Below are 16,608 nucleotides of genomic sequence, written 5' to 3'. Positions count from 1 at the left end.
ATCAGAAAATTTGTTTATCGGTTTAAAAAAAAAATACAAAATTTAACTTAAATATGATTTATAACAAAGGGGTCTGGGCAAGAATTTTAATGTTGTTGTTTTTTTCATTAAGGTTTTTCAGAAATTCTTGAGAATTTTAAAATTTAAACTAAAATTATGCAACAACAAAAAAATTTATCATTCAATAAAGGGGCAAAAAAGCACTCAATGTGAAATTTATATAAAATTTTTTTATCAATGAATTGTGAATATTAATTCTAAAATTAACGGAAATTTTAATGGCGTAATATTTATTTATTAAAAAACCATTAATAAGAAAAACTTCAATGACGTTTCTTTAAAGTTGAAAAATGTGTTTGTATAATGACAAATTGTATGACCTAAATAATAACTTTATTGACAACTCCCTATAATATACAAAAAACACACATTCTGATCACTTCCCCCTTTTTTATTATCAATAATCTATAAATTTCCCTTAAATTTTTAGTTTCTTATATTTTCTACTTATTTCCAAAAAAAATTAAAATTTCATAAAATTCTCTTTCACTTACCAATATTAACAATTTTAATACCCTCATCTTCGAGGAATTTCAATGCTACGGAAACATTTTCCAATTTTTGTGAACGGAATGTTGGTCTTTTATTATATTTGGGCATACGTTTTTGTGACAACACCTCGATTAAAGCGATTAAACGCAAACCATCGGAGAGATCACTCTCTAAACTGTTGATCGAACGATCGATGGTCTTGAGATGTTCATTGGCCCAACGGGTGAATGTGTTCTGTTGGATTTTCTTCCATTGGGCATCTTCGGCGAGATCACGTTCAGCCTCCATGTCTTCGTCAAAGTTTTCGTCGTAGGGATCCTAAGGAATATAGAATGGAAATAGAATGTAAGTAATTTGTTTAACATAATTGCCTTTTCGGATGGCAAGTTTTACTCTTAATCCTTAATTGGCCATAAATAATAAATTGTAATTTATTTTAAATATAGTCAGTTTCCCCGATATTATTCATCTCAAATAACTCATACTACGATATTAATTACTATAGCAATTAATGAGAAACAATTAGTTCTAGTTCATATATAGTTACGAAAATAGTTATACTTATATTAATATTTATAGCAGTATTTATATTTATAGTTATATTAATAGCAACATTCATCTTTTTAGTTCATTCCCCGTTCATTATTAGTTCTTGTTCTGTTTTAGTTTAATTCCAGATCAGTTTTAGTTCAATTCTAGTTTTGATGCTCGTTCAGTTCTAGTTCAGTTCTTAATCAGTTGTAGTTCAGTTCTAGGTCAGTTCTAGTTCAGTTCTAGTTCAGTTCTAGTTCAGTTCTAGTTCAGTTCTAGTTCAGTTCTAGTTCAGTTCTAGTTCAGTTCTAGTTAAGTTCTAGTTCAGTTCTAGTTCAGTTCTAGTTCAGTTCTAGTTCAGTTCTAGTTCAGTTCTAGTTCAGTTCTAGTTCAGTTCTAGTTCAGTTCTAGTTCAGTTCTAGTTCAGTTCTAGTTCAGTTCTAGTTCAGTTCTAGTTCAGTTCTAGTTCAGTTCTAGTTCAGTTCTAGTTCAGTTCTAGTTCAGTTCTAGTTCAGTTCTAGTTCAGTTCTAGTTCAGTTCTAGTTCAGTTCTAGTTCAGTTCTAGTTCAGTTCTAGTTCAGTTCTAGTTCAGTTCTAGTTCAGTTCTAGTTCAGTTCTAGTTCATTTCATTGTGCAAATATTTGATGATCAATTTATATTTTTTTCGAATTGTATTTAAGATTTCCTTTAAAATTGCTATATGTATTTTTTTAAACCAAATTTCCAAAATATTTTTATTCTTCCCCTTTATTTGAACAAGTGTTTCATTACAATAAATATTATTGTTTGTTTCATTAATTTTCATCTCATCCGAAGAAGTATAAATCACATTAAATTCCATTAATAAAAATTAATTTTAATGCAAATATAGAAAAATTAAAGAAATGTCTCGTTATGTTGTTTGGAATCCCACTTACAAGCAGAAACACACACAACTGATGACGTTTGTATCTTGAACTCCGCTTATGCGGATCACGCAAAACGCCCTTATTTCTCTGGATTTTTTGTTGTCTTTCAGTTTATCTTATGGTGTTTTTATGATAAAATTACAAGCAAATAAATAAATACTGAAAATTTTAACAATTAATATGACAGAGGGGGCAGGAGACAGACAGATATAAGAGACCTACATACAGTCTGTCATTCATTCATTTAATCAATCAGTTAGTCTATCATTAATTTACTCATGTATGAATCTATTCAATAGTTAGAAACTTAAAGCAGAGCTGGTAAATTAAAGTTTTAAAGTAGTGAACAAGATTTCTGGATTTAACATTATTAAATTTCCTACTGAGAATAATTTATTTAATTTGCTGAAGGACTTTTTCAAGGAAATTTTTAATAAAAATTGCGTAACTTTTCAACATTTGCTTAATATTTAATTATCCAACTCTGATTTGAAAACCAACTCATACGCATTAAAACGCATAGAGGAAAAAACACAATTGTTGTGTGATTTCATTACATTTGCTTTTCGAGTGACATTGGGTTGACAAAACAACAACAACAACGTCATATGATAGAGTTCAGTTTCTTTTTTTCAATTTCTATCTTTATCAGATTTCTTCTCTTTATTCAATTATTAACATATAAGAAAAACAAACAACTTAAAAAAACATGACAGACTGTGGTTTTTTGGTTAAAAACACAAAAAAAATAAATAAATTGAAATTTAAAATGATCTTCATGTTAAGCTTTATTCTCACTGCTCCACCTCCCCCCTTTTCTTAGAAACAGCTGTTTTTTATCTTCATTATTAAATCTCTTTTATCTATTACAGTAAATTTTCAATGTTTGTTTTTGTCTGTTTGTGGTTGGTGTGTGTGTGTGTGTGTGACTTTTCCTCTGCTAGACAGACAGACTCTGCTGAAAAAAATATTTTAAAGATTTATTGTAGATTTTTTCGTACTTTATGATCCAGAAAATTTTGTGCAAATGATGGAAAAAAGAAACGGAATTTATTTTAATGAAAATTCTGAAATAAGAAATGAACTCTTTGGTGGAATTGCATGAAATTTGAAATTCCCACCAAATGTGATAACAGTTTTTCTTTTTGCTTAAAGGTAATTTGGTGTTTTTTTTTAATTTTTATTTTACAACTTTGTGAAACAAATAAAAACAAAGGAAGGAGGAAGACAAACACACAGTTTAGGGGGAAGGTCAACTAAGGGAAATAGGTTGAAATTGTATAAATTAAAATGGAAAACACCAGGTGTTTTTGGAAAGTTTTTGTACATTGAGATCTTGGTCATAGGCCAACAAAAATATAAATATTTTGAGTCTTTAATAGAATTTATGACAATCTAGACATGTTCATCAGTCTGTCTGTTGAAAACACTTTAGGACCTAAACGGTTGCAGCTACTGTGCTAAATTTTCCATAATATTGGTCTAGACATGTTCGTCCGTCTGTAAGTTGAAAACACATTATGATCTAAACGGTAGGACTATGGGGCAAATATTGGCTATTGATGCAGTTTGTTGGGTATTGAAATTGACCCATATTTGTCCCTTGACTCCATTAAAAATTCACGGTTGAAAAATACCGTTGAACTCCCACGACATTTTAGGTACTTTTTCTAACTTAGGTATAACCTTTTCATAAGTAGTAAATTGACTAGTCTATAGACTGGGGTATAGTCTATTCTATGATCTATACTCTAGTCTATAGTCCAGTCTTTGGTCTAGTCTATAATATAGTATTTAGTCTACTCTGTTGTCTAGTCTAGTCTATATTCTAGTATATAGTCTAGGCTATAGTTTATAATCTAGTCTAAAATCTAGTCTATAGTCTAGTCTGTATTCTACTCTAAAATCTAAAATCTAGTCTATAGTCCAGTCTATACTCTAGTCTTTCAAAATTTAAGTTATTAAAAACTTGAACAAAGAATTATTCATTTAATATTTTATTCGAAAATTAGTCACTCTAACGATTTGTGAAAAGTTTGATCTGTAATTGACTCAATTCCCCATATAAGGGACTCTTACAAAAATGTTTAATATTATGTTAAAAATGTGGGGAAGTTTTCTAGTATAATCCCAAAAATGTTTTTTGTAAAACTAGTTTTTGTTAATTAGGTCGTAAGGGTATATAATGGGGGTAAATATTTTTATAAAAAATTTTTATCAAGACTCTCTTATTGGCATTTGTAATTTATATTTAAAAAAAGTACCACGAGCCACCCTTAACATTTATTTAGTTAAAAGCTAAGGAGGGGTTAAAAAAGGGAGCGACTTTTGGTTAATAATAAATCCAAATAAAGAAGATCATTTTTCATGGAATTTAAAAGCGACATTTAGCGATATGTTGCTGTCAAATTATTAGAAGGACTCTAATGAGTTTTCCCTTAATTTTTCATAGAAAATATTTTAGTTTTATAGAGAATTAATTATTAGATTTCCATCAAATATCCAGAATAAGATTACACTTAAATAAATGCATTATTATTAAAAAGAGTTTTTACAAATAGTTTTGAGAATGATTTCGTGGAGTTATTTAAAAAAAAATTCTATTTTCATTAAAAAGAGTTGATAATTCAACGTCAATTTATTTTTATTAAATCACAGGTCTGATTATGACTAATTTTATATTCATAGGAATCATGTTGAAATAACGCGTTATTCATCGAGGTTGGGTGTTTAAACATTCGATCAGTATTCGATGACGTACAAAATAATTCAATATAATTTCACTTTACCAAAATTCGTATTGGATACCATAGTGCATTTGTGATTCTCGATGTCCAGAATACATACATAGAACTCTTCTTGAATCATTAATCGTTTCCACTACTTTTCAGATAATAATAGTCAAAAGTCCATAATGTTGTATGTAGTCCAGTCTATAGTCTAGTCTATAGTCCAGTCTATAGTCTAGTCTATAGTCTAGTCTATAGTCTAGTCTATAGTCTAGTCTATAGTCTAGTCTATAGTCTAGTCTATAGTCTAGTCTATAGTCTAGTCTATAGTCTAGTCTATAGTCTAGTCTATAGTCTAGTCTATAGTCTAGTCTATAGTCTAGTCTATAGTCTAGTCTATAGTCTAGTCTATAGTCTAGTCTATAGTCTAGTCTATAGTCTAGTCTATAGTCTAGTCTATAGTCTAGTCTATAGTCTAGTCTATAGTCTAGTCTATAGTCTAGTCTATAGTCTATTCTATAGTCTAGTCTATAGTCTAGTCTATAGTCTAGTCTATAGTCTAGTCTATAGTCTAGTCTATAGTCTAGTCTATAGTCTAGTCTATAGTCTAGTCTATAGTCTAGTCTATAGTCTAGTCTATAGTCTAGTCTATAGTCTAGTCTATAGTCTAGTCTATAGTCTAGTCTATAGTCTAGTCTATAGTCTAGTCTATAGTCTAGTCTATAGTCTAGTCTATAGTCTAGTCTATAGTCTAGTCTATAGTCTAGTCTATAGTCTAGTCTACAGTCTAGTCTATAGTCTAGTCTATAGTCTAGTCTATAGTCTAGTCTGTAGTCTAGTCTGTAGTCTAGTCAATAGTCTAGTCAATAGTCTAGTCTATAGTCTAGTCTATAGTCTAGTCTATAGTCTAGTCTATAGTCTAGTCTAGTCTATAGTCTAGTCTATAGTCTAGTCTATAGTCTAGTCTATAGTCTAGTCTATAGTCTAGTCTATAGTCTAGTCTATAGTCTAGTCTATAGTCTAGTCTATAGTCTAGTCTATAGTCTAGTCTATAGTCTAGTCTATAGTCTAGTCTATAGTCTAGTCTATAGTCTAGTCTATAGTCTAGTCTATAGTCTATAGTCTAGTCTATAGTCTAGTCTATAGTCTATAGTCTAGTCTATAGTCTAGTCTATAGACTAGTCTATAGTCTAGTCTATAGTCTAGTCTATAGTATACTCTAGTCTATAGTATACTCTAGTCTATAGTCTTGTCTATAGTTTATGGTCTAGTCTATAATCTAGTCTAATGTCTAATCTATAGTCTAGTATATAGCCTAGTCTATAGTCTAGTCTAGCCTACAGCCATGTCTATTGCGTAGTCTATAATCTATAACCAGTCTATAATCTATTCCATAGTCTAATATATAGTGTAGTCTATAGCCTAGTCAATAGTCTAGTCTATAGCCTAGTCTATAGTCTGGTCTATAGCCTAGCCTATAGCCAAGTCTATAGTCTAGTCTATAGGCTAGTCTATAGTCTAGAGTACATCTGTAACGAAAGACGAATTAGAACCAACCAGGCGGTTAGACGTTAGTGGAAATTATTGTCTTTTTCTGATGCATTAACTCTTTGTCGAACTTCTGGGTAAAACTATTTCTCCCCTTTTTCCCTAAAATTCTCTTTTAGCTATACTTCCCTTACTAAATTTCTTTTGTTATTTTTTCCTGTCAACTCTCGCGAGAATTACACTTTTGGCAAATAATAAAAACAGAAATAAAAAGATTAGAACTTGAACTCTGTTTACTTAACATTACATGTTAAACACCTTTACATATGTATGAAAGCATGTGTAAGTAAAATTTGCAAAACCAACAACATGATCCAACAAAAAGAAAGTCACAGAGAAAAGGGAATGCTAAAAAAATACAGAAAGAGACACACAAACAATTGGGGAAAAAATGTCGGCTAGTAAAATGTTGTTTGTGTGGTAAACGTGTGTGTGCAATTTATAGTTTAGTGTTTTTTTTATTTGCAGACGTGCGAGTTTTTCTGTTAAAAAATAAACTTTAAAGTAGAAGTTCATTAACATTTTTGTTAAAGTGAAATAAAAATAAGATTTTTTTGGAACAGATTTTTAAAAAATATAAAAAATATAAAAAAATTAAGAAAATGTGAAAAAAAGAAATTTAGTTTAAGTGGTTACAAAACACACACCTGCGGATTAAAAGTATAAACGTAGTTGTCGTTTAAAGTGTTGTTGTCGTTGGTGTAATAAATTTGTTCAACAGGATATTGTTGCTGTTGTTGTTGCTGTGGCTGCTGAGATAAGGCGTATGATGTCACAGGTAAATTTAATGTTGTAGTTTTTATGACACTTGAAGGATTTGTATTGTTGTTATTGGTATTTATGTTATTAAAATCACTTGTTTTCACTTGCGTTTGAAAGGGATTTGTGTAATTTTGTATTTGTTGTTGTTGTTGTTGTTGACCAGCAACAATTGCACAATTATTATTTGTTAAATTAGTATTTGTATTGCAATTAATGAAATTTTGATTAATTGGCAAATTATTACGATTATTAAAATAGGTTTGTTGTTGTTGTGGCACTGTTGCAACACTGTTTTGTTGTCGTTGTTGTGTCGTATTCAAATTAATTTGTTCAAATTTATCGTTTAATTGATTTGATGACGTTAAATATTCGGGCGTTTTTAAAATAATTTTTTGATTTTTATTACTACTATTATTATTGTTGTTGTTACTGTTGTGTGTACGATTTTCAAAATTATAATTAGTCGCTTGACTATCAACCGTCTGCGCACGCGATCCACCTTCAACTGAATGCGTTTGTCCAACGATCGGGGAATTTACTGGTTTTACTTTGCTGCTACTGCCAGCCGTGGAAGAAATATTAACAGCTCCACCACAGCCAACAATATTAGTAGAGTGGTGGTGTTGTTGTTGTTGCCGCTGAGCTGCTCCCATAAAACCAACACTAGCACCACCAATACTATTACTATTATTTGTTGTAGAGTTGATAAACGATGGCTGATAGAGTTGTTGTTGTTGTAGATTATTTGAATTTGCATTAATTCTATTTCCACCACTCATTGTTGCTATTGTATTCACTGCTGCTGCTGTTGTTGTTGTTCCTGCTGTCGTATTAATGTCACCAACACCATAACGACCGGCTTTCTTGTCATTAGCATTACTCATGTTGTTGTTGCTGTTATTTTTATTAATAATATTGCTCTGTAAAGAGCTGTTTGCTCCCAAATTATGTGAACCAAACATAATGGCTCTCTTTTAATCTTAAACTCTTTCGTTGAAAAAACACAAGATCTCTCTATTTCGTTCTTTTGTTTTTGTAAGAAAAAAAAATTACTTTGTTTTGTTTTTGTTTGGTTTGTTTACTCTTGCTTTTAAATAGCTGTTTTTTCTCTCTATGTATGTTTAGCTTTCTCTGTTTACACTGTAAATAATTTTATATGTTTCGTTATACAGGGATGGTAGTGTTAACATTATAAGAAAAATTTAGTAATTAAATAATGACTTTAAATGAAGTCGTTATTAATTACAAATTTAAACGGTTGATTAAACAACATTATTTAGCTTTTAACAAATTGTCTATAGAATTATTAATTTTTTGTCATCCCTTATCATAAACTTAAGGAAATACATACATACTACATATGTATATTTTGTCTTATTGTTATAGCTTGTTTATTTTCTCTTATTAATTATATTTTTTTAATTTATCGTTTTTTTTTTTCTTCTGATAAGCAATTTCTTATTAAAAGATTGTTTTCAAATATTTGGTCATCTAAAGATAAAATGTTTTTTTTTTCGGTTATTTGCATTGGCTTAGTCATTTCATAAACGCTTGAATACATAATATGCTGTTTTCTACCTGTCTTATATTTATTTTTTATTAAAAAAACATATTTCTTATTAGCTAAATTGTTTTTTAATTAAGACAAATATCTCTACATTAGTACTATAAATAAAACCAACAATTCTTAAAGCAAAAAAAAATTCCATTAAAAGAAATTAAAGTAAACATTTTATACATAATTATTTGATCCATATTTTTATTGCCAATAAATTTATATCTTAACTAGGGCATCTAATTTTGCGAACTTTTTTCATTCCTGGGAATAATTAAAACAAATTCCCCAGAAACTAACTGAATATTTAATAAAACTAGTAAATAGTCATAATAAAGTAATATTTTTTAAGTTATGGCCCTTTAGTTACAAATATTTTAAAATATTTGTTTAACGTTTTTTAATATAAAATTGGAATCGGAGATGATGTTCATAATCACAGCGATCGTTATAACAAGGGAAACCAAAATATGCAAATGCATGTTTCAGACCAATTTAAGAAATTTGGCATTGATTTATTTGCGCATATTTTTGCATATTTTACCCATAAAAGCATAATTTTGCATGGTTTGACTTTAGTAGCTTATTTAAGGTATATTTTCGAGTTTTTAAAGCATATTTTACTCTTTTAGTGAATATTTTGAAGGTTAGTGCATATTTGTTCATTTTTGTAAAATTAAATAAGAAATCGTTAAAGGAAATTCACAATAGTTGAACACTAAAGCTATATATACACGATTGTCAGATCTTACAACGTTGGCAGATCTGGCAAAAATTGTTCGTTCAGACCAAAGAATAAACAAGAAGTGAAACGCTGTCATTTTTTTACAACAATAACATTACGCTCTTCTCACAGACGAGTGGTGTGTAAATCCAACACATATGTAAAAATTTATTCTCTCTCCAAACTTCAAAACTTTTTCGCGAAAATTTGAGGATAATAGCACTTTGAAATATTTTTTATCACTTAACATTATATTTTATAATTTTTTTGCACAATTTAAACACATTTAATAGCCCGAAAATAATATATTTTTTACAAACGAAAAAAAATATTTTTTATTTTTGGACATTGAATTTTTGTTGGTTGAAATTAAAACTAAAAAAACAATGTTGTAAATTTTCGTATGGTAAACGAAAAAGATATTTCAAATAAATAATTTATTTTTTCAATATTATAGATTAAAAAACAAATAGACGTGTTTATAAAATGTTTGTAGATAAAATATGTGGAAAATATCTTAAGAAACCTTTCAAAGTATAAATTGAAATGTAATATTTTTTTTTTCAATATTTTTCAATACGATTTTTTGCAACTATGTTGACTTGAGAATTCTACTAATACATTCTTAGAGTTAGGTACCGGATGACAGTAGACTTAGGTACTTTTGACAACAGTTTCATTTCTTATTTATTCTTTGGTTCAGACGCTTGTAGGAAAACCATAAATTTCATTTCCAACTGCCAACAAAAATTGTCAGTTTACAATGTTGTCAGTTTGTTGTATGGCAAAAGTTGCCATATCTTATTTTAGCTGAATATGTTGCCATGTTGCCAATAGAAAACATTTATCTGGCAATAGTTCCATTGCCAGATCCATAAAATTCGAACATCTGACAATAAAAATTGTCAGACAATTATTTGGCAATGACAACGTAATATATTTACACGATTGTTAGATGTCTGGCAATATTATTGTCAACGTTGCAGACAAAAATTTTAAGTTCACACGGTTGTCAGACATTTTCTGAACATTTTTCTGTCAACGTTGTTGGATCTGAGAAACGCGTATACATAGCTAAGCATAATTTCGTAAGTGAAGTGCTGTTGGAAATTTACTTCGGTGGTATTTCTAAATCCAGGAGTTTATGTGAAAAACCAATTTGAGTTAATATCTTTGTTTGATAAATTTTTTCTTTCATTAACACCAAATCTCACGAAAAACACTCAAAAATAATAAGAAACTCCGTGATTTTCTTACAAAAACAGGGTCGGTGACAAAATCCTATTGAATCTGTGTTCAAAATTTTACATTGCAAATTAAGTTTTACAGTAATATTAGTGTTTGAAAGATTTTCCACTTTTTAAAAATTTTTCATCCCAATGAGGTTCTTGAAAATAATACACAGAGGGAAAATAGACGTTTTAAAATTATACACGCCTGGTACCAAATTGATACAAAAGTGGTTATAATTTTTCAATAACAAAAAGTTGTGATGAATTTCGATCAAGAAATGGTTCATTATTTTCATGCAAAATACTACACACTCTCTTTCCATTTTAGAGAAATAATTTAAAAAAATATGATAAATTGTATGAAAAACCGTAGAAATTTAATATTAAATAATACAAAGCGTAATCGAAATGACAACAATGTATTGTTACAATGACAACGATGCATAGTCAAAATGATAACTGGGTTTTATTTAAATTTTATACACATCCGTTGTCTAAATGTTAACAAACGTGGTAAGCTCCCTTTTGACAAAAGATTGTATCAATTTTGGTACTTTTCTATCGGTTTTTTCCCTCTATGTCCATATTTCATACGAAAAGGTTTGATTCAATAATATTCTTGAAATTATTTGTTGACAATAAAATTTTAAATCGTTTGTTATGCTCACCCATTTCATATTAATTTATTTCAAAAAAATCTAGCCTATTGGCCATAATCGTTTACAAATTTCTACTTAAAAATTAAGTTTGTCTATTTAAATACGATGAATTATTGATTAAAAATGTAATACTAATTTCCTATTAAATATGTAGTTTATTATTTTTGCTAAGTGTAATGCAGTAAAACTCTTCAAATTTCAATAGCGATGATGAATTAATTTTCATTATAATAATTTTATCTTAAAAAAGACACAATTTTGTCAACGTTATTTATAATTCTCATAAAAATTACTCAGAATTTTTTAAATTAATACTTACTACTTTTAAAGAATTTATGAAATTTATTTTATTTGAAATTTAATAATTTTACTGGAAAAATTATTGTTTGGCTTTTCATTTATTTATTGACTAGTCTTTTGGGAAGTTTAACCTACGGACTTCCGTTTTGACTAGCCCATTGTCTTGTCTATGAATTAGAAAATGTAATAGAATATGAAGTTGTCTATTGACAAGTCTATGGCCTAGCCGAAAACTGGTATATTGAATAATCTTTCGACTTGTCTACTATATAGTATATGGACTTTTGGTCTATAACACTTTGTAGACTGATCTAGTGAATAGGCTAATAGATAGTCAAAAGATAAGTCTGCATACTAGTCTATATACTAGTCAATATACATATGTAGGTCTCAATGCCATAGTAAATTGATAAGTCTATGGAATATTCTACTGATACGCTAACATACACGGGCTACTTAGAAACATTTTTTGCTAAAGATACGTTCATACCTATCAAATATGTACTTGACATAACCACAAAACAATGTTGAAATGAATAATAAAGATGTTCTAAAGTGATATCTTCAAAGACAAATAACGTTTCTGTAAATTAATAAATATTTAAAGGTAATCAAAATATCGATTTTAATTTTGTCAAAGATTTGTGGTTTGTTTTCGTTGTCAACGATTGTATTTTAGTACTAAACTTCTCCATGCCCGGTAAAAATAGTACCAAACTAAGTACTTGTGTACTAAAGTTCACATCTCTGTTTGTTAATAACATTAAAAGAGAATTTTGAACTCTCTGTTAAATATTCTCTTCTTTTTCTTTTTTCTATACTCTTTTATTTTTACACTTTGATTTTTGAGAGCTTTTCTCTTATCATCCATGTCTTTTATATTAATTTATTCATGCATACTTTGTTGTTTTATTACATTTTACCTGTTTGTTTTCATTTTTACATTTGGTCTTTGACGTACTATTTGTTTTTGTTTCTATAACGTGATCATCAACATCACTTTGACACTAATTTTGTTGAAAAATTTTCTTTGAATAGTTTTTTTTTTTTTTTGAGAATATTCTTTTGTGATCTTGCAACAGTGATGGGCTTAAATTAGTACCTTTTAGAAATGTGGGAGGAAGTTGATTATGAAAAATACAAAAAAAATGTCATAAACTTAGTCGAAACTTATTTAATTAAATTGTTATTATGAAAATAAAAACCAATTAAAAATTGTAACTCTTACAAAAATATTATAAAGTACCAAATTGTACCAAAAATACACAAATTTTATGAAATTGTACCAAATCTGTCTGCATACTAGAAGTCACCAAAGCTACAAGTCAGATGGACAGACAGACATTCTTTTCAATAAGAAATTCTTCTTAAATTTTATGCTTGTGTGTGTGTGTATGCGTAACAAATTATGACGATATTATTTTATCTATTCTATTTTGTTTTTCCCTTTCGTAACAGGTTTTTTAATGCTCTTTTAATGGTTATAAGTTTTGTTCTTACATTCTTAGCGGAAAAAACCAGAAAGTCAGTCAATAAGTCGCAACGCCACATAACTTCTTTTTTTTTTGCCAGTGATGGAAAATATTGAATTTTCAATGCATAAAGTACTCAGTACTAGTGTTGCTATTTTAAAGAAATTTGTGATAAGTACTGCTTTGGATTTTAAAAGTCCATAGACGCTAATGAACTTTTGTATTAGAATCTATTTCCCATAGCGAAATGAATCTACAAAATTTGCTCACGAATGTAGCAAAAGTTTCCCCAAGTAAAAAGCTCAAATAACTTCCAACGAAGTTAAAAAGTAATGGAAAGTTAATATGAATAACATTTTGGTTATAATTTCTTTTTTATAAATAACTTTAAAATTAATTTGTTAAACAGTAAAAAAATGTCACGATATTTTTTATGTTCCATAGAAAAACGTTGTTGTCTGACACTTAACTATTGTTGCACCACTAAACTAAATGTTTCCAGAATGTTAATGTTATTCGGAAGATCTTAAAAGTAACAAAAAATAACTTGTTCTGTTTGTAACCTGTTACCAATGATTAATTAAATACCAACATTTAATTTTTATGGCTTGTAAAAGAGCAATAGAAACTAAATGGTTTATATTTAAAAAAAAAAAAAATTAATTTCTTTTAAATGCCTATAAAAAAATTTGTATAAACTATTTTTATACAAAACAGGTGGATAGAATTTAAATTTTGAAATAGGTAGTTTAATCTTTAAATAGAGCAGTTGAATTTTCTGCATAATTATAATTTAGAAAAACTTCAATCTAAAAAGAATTTGAAAGAGGTAATACTGAATTATTGCCCATTGATTTTTCCAATTAAATTTTATGAAAACATAAAAAAATGGACATACATATTTAAACAAGTTTAAAAGCTATGAAGAGACGGTTGTCAGATCTTACAATGTTGTCAGATATGCTAATGAAAAATTGTGACAATGAAAAATTGTTAAGCTATGTATACACGATTGTCAGATCGTACAATGTAGGCAGAAAAATGTTCAAAAAATGTCTAACAACCGTAGGAACTTACAATTTTTGTCTTGCAACGTTGTTAGAAAAGGCAATGTCAGTAAATTGTATAAAAAATATTGTCAGACATCTAACGATCGTGTAACAACATTACGTTACCATTGCCAGATAATAGTCTGACAATTTTTACTGTCAGATGTGCGAATTTTATGCATCTGACAATGGCATCAGTGTCAGATAAATGTTTTCTATTGGCAATACAGTGCATTAAAAGAACATATGCAGCTAAATTAAGATCTGGCAACTTTTGCCATACAACAATCTATATGAACTGACAATTTTTGTTGACAGATAAATCTATTGTTTGACAATTGTCTGGCAATGAAATTGTAAGGTTTTCTTACAACCGTCTGAACTGACAATTTACTTGTTGCCAACGTTGTAAACGCAGACAACCGTGTATATAAAGCTTTAGCAACGGGTAAATTGTCAGTTCAGACGATTGTAAGAAAATCTTAAATTTATCCGCAAAAAAAAATTCTCAGTTATCACTGCTGTCAGATTATTGTATGACAAAATTTGCCAGATTAGTGGTTAGACATTGCTAGAACTGCTTCATTTTTGTTTGATTTTTAATGCACAGTGCTGCCAATAGAAATATTTTATTTGTCAATTGTGCAACTGTCAGATGTATCTAACAATAATAATAATTGTAAGACAATTATCTTACAACATCAATATGGCGACGGCAATGTAATGTGTTTACACAATTGTCAGATGTATGACAATATTATTGTTTTACAATGTACTGACAATAAATTATCTGACGTTTCAAGACAAAAATTGTAACTTCACACTATTGAATTTTGTGATAATTTTTTTGACAACATTGTAAGATCTTACAATCGTGTATTAGCTTAAGCTAATTAATTAATTAACTTATTATTTCCGCTGCTTACTCTGAATGAAGTAATTTTAATATGTAGTACTGTATTATCCATCCCTGCTTTAAAATGATCTTATTGTTTCTGTGAGTTTTGAGTCATTGCTATTTTGTTTAAGCCTTAAAGTAGACTTTACATTTTTGTTACTAAATATAAATATTTTTCAATAAACCAAAAATGTCGTTATTTAAAGAAGTTTCTTAATGTATGACTAACTGAACTTCTAAAGAAAAAGTTAATAAAAATGTATACTGCAATCGTGGTAAAAGTTTAAGCAGAGTTTTAAACTATGCAGAATCGTGTGTCGTAAGTTTAAGGTTAATTTCTTATAGTGGTCCAGTATTTGGGCATACATACATAGGTCATTTTCAACCAATTTTTATTACTCGATATACATACTTATTTATTGAATATATGCAATTTTATGGGGTCTTGAGTCAAATATGTATTTGACTATATCAAGTGATGAACTATATAAAGTGATTAATTTCATAGATCGACATTTATTGGTACTTTTTCGATCTTTATATTGATTTTTAGACTGTTCATTAAAAAAAACTGAAATGCTCTAAAAAAATCTAGTATGTAGTATTTTGTCGAGTGTAGAGTCGAAGGCAATCCGTTTCGACAGGATAACTGCAATCGTCTGATGTCGTCTGTATTGTATAGTATTAGCTCTTGTAGCCGTGAGAAATCTCAAGATATCATTAAGTTTAGACCCAGATATATCACCAAGGTTGGATATGAAGTAACTGCTAATAATGGAAGACCGTTACTTTCTTTTCCCTGTCTTTACAACTGCTACAGTATTCATTGAAGGGAAGCCAAAGCTGTGTCCTGTTATTACTGCTATCAACCTCGATATATCTCGCCTTTTTCGGCCACAATAACTTTTCCCCTTTACATATGACTAGGTTATTCCATCTTGGTAATCCCATGGTATAGAGGTGCTACCAGTACCTCTAGTCTGTCGGGACTATAAACTGGTGATTTGACAAGGCGTCGAACCAGAGTACCACATAATCTGGTACTACGGGTGGCCAGTTGCCCGCAGGACTTTGTCCTGGCTGGTCAGTTGCTTGAGTTTCCTTCTGGATCCACGTAAAGGCTGTGGTTTTAACCCAAATTCGTGGGAAGGGGTGGTTGATTATAAGATTGATACATGGTGAAATATACATTTTTGGGATAAGTTTCTGTTAGGAGCGCTACAAGATTGTGGACTAATAAAATGTTGGATTTGAAGTGATAATGCCAAGATTGGATAAGCGTTGTCGTGCTGTGTACAATCGGATACTTGTGGATGAGGGGGATTCTGAGTTGTATCTGTGGAGATGTTGGAATGACGGATGGAGTGACGGTCGAGACGGTCTGACAAATTAAATACAGATCTGTGTTTAATTACGTCCCTACACAGAGGGAAAAAGAAATATATATGATATCAAATTGACACCAAACTGTTTAAAATTTTTCAATAACATCCGTTGTCAAAGTATATACATACGTACGACAACACTATGTAATGTTGACAACATTGGAACAATTCATTGTCGAAATCTAAATTTTATACACATCCGTTGTCTAAATGTTAACAAACGTGATAAGCTCACTATTGACAAACAATCCGTTGCCATGTTGACAACGCTGCGACATATTGTTGTCGTACGTATGTATATACT

General features: G+C 29.3%; 1 protein-coding gene across 1 annotated transcript; it reads right to left on the bottom strand.

Moving 5' to 3' along the window:
• Window positions 1-521: 521 nt before the first annotated feature.
• On the bottom strand, window positions 522-8,168 carry LOC119613658 (putative mediator of RNA polymerase II transcription subunit 29). Its single transcript, XM_037969683.1, has 2 exons — window positions 6,916-8,168; window positions 522-870 (listed from the first exon to the last, which is right to left on the bottom strand). The coding sequence occupies exons 1-2, from the start codon at window positions 7,990-7,992 to the stop codon at window positions 547-549; spliced, it is 1,401 nt and encodes a 466-aa protein (XP_037825611.1). The 5' UTR covers window positions 7,993-8,168; the 3' UTR covers window positions 522-546.
• Between the last annotated feature and the right edge of the window lie 8,440 nt (window positions 8,169-16,608).

Source organism: Lucilia sericata, unplaced genomic scaffold, assembly GCF_015586225.1.
Source record: "Lucilia sericata isolate MDLA Ls3-8-SP2 unplaced genomic scaffold, ASM1558622v1 Contig002235F_arrow, whole genome shotgun sequence".
NCBI lineage: Eukaryota > Metazoa > Arthropoda > Insecta > Diptera > Calliphoridae > Lucilia > Lucilia sericata.
Note: the sequence above shows the minus strand (reverse complement) of the source record. Positions and strands in the feature narration are given on the sequence as shown.

Coding starts and splice junctions, on each gene's coding strand:
- LOC119613658 (XM_037969683.1), bottom strand. CDS start 7,992: ATGTTTGGTTCACATAATTTGGGAGCAAACAGCTCTTTACAGAGCAAT. Junction 871..6,915: donor TTTATACTTTTAATCCGCAG/GTGTGTGTTTTG, acceptor TATATTCCTTAG/GATCCCTACGACGAAAACTT.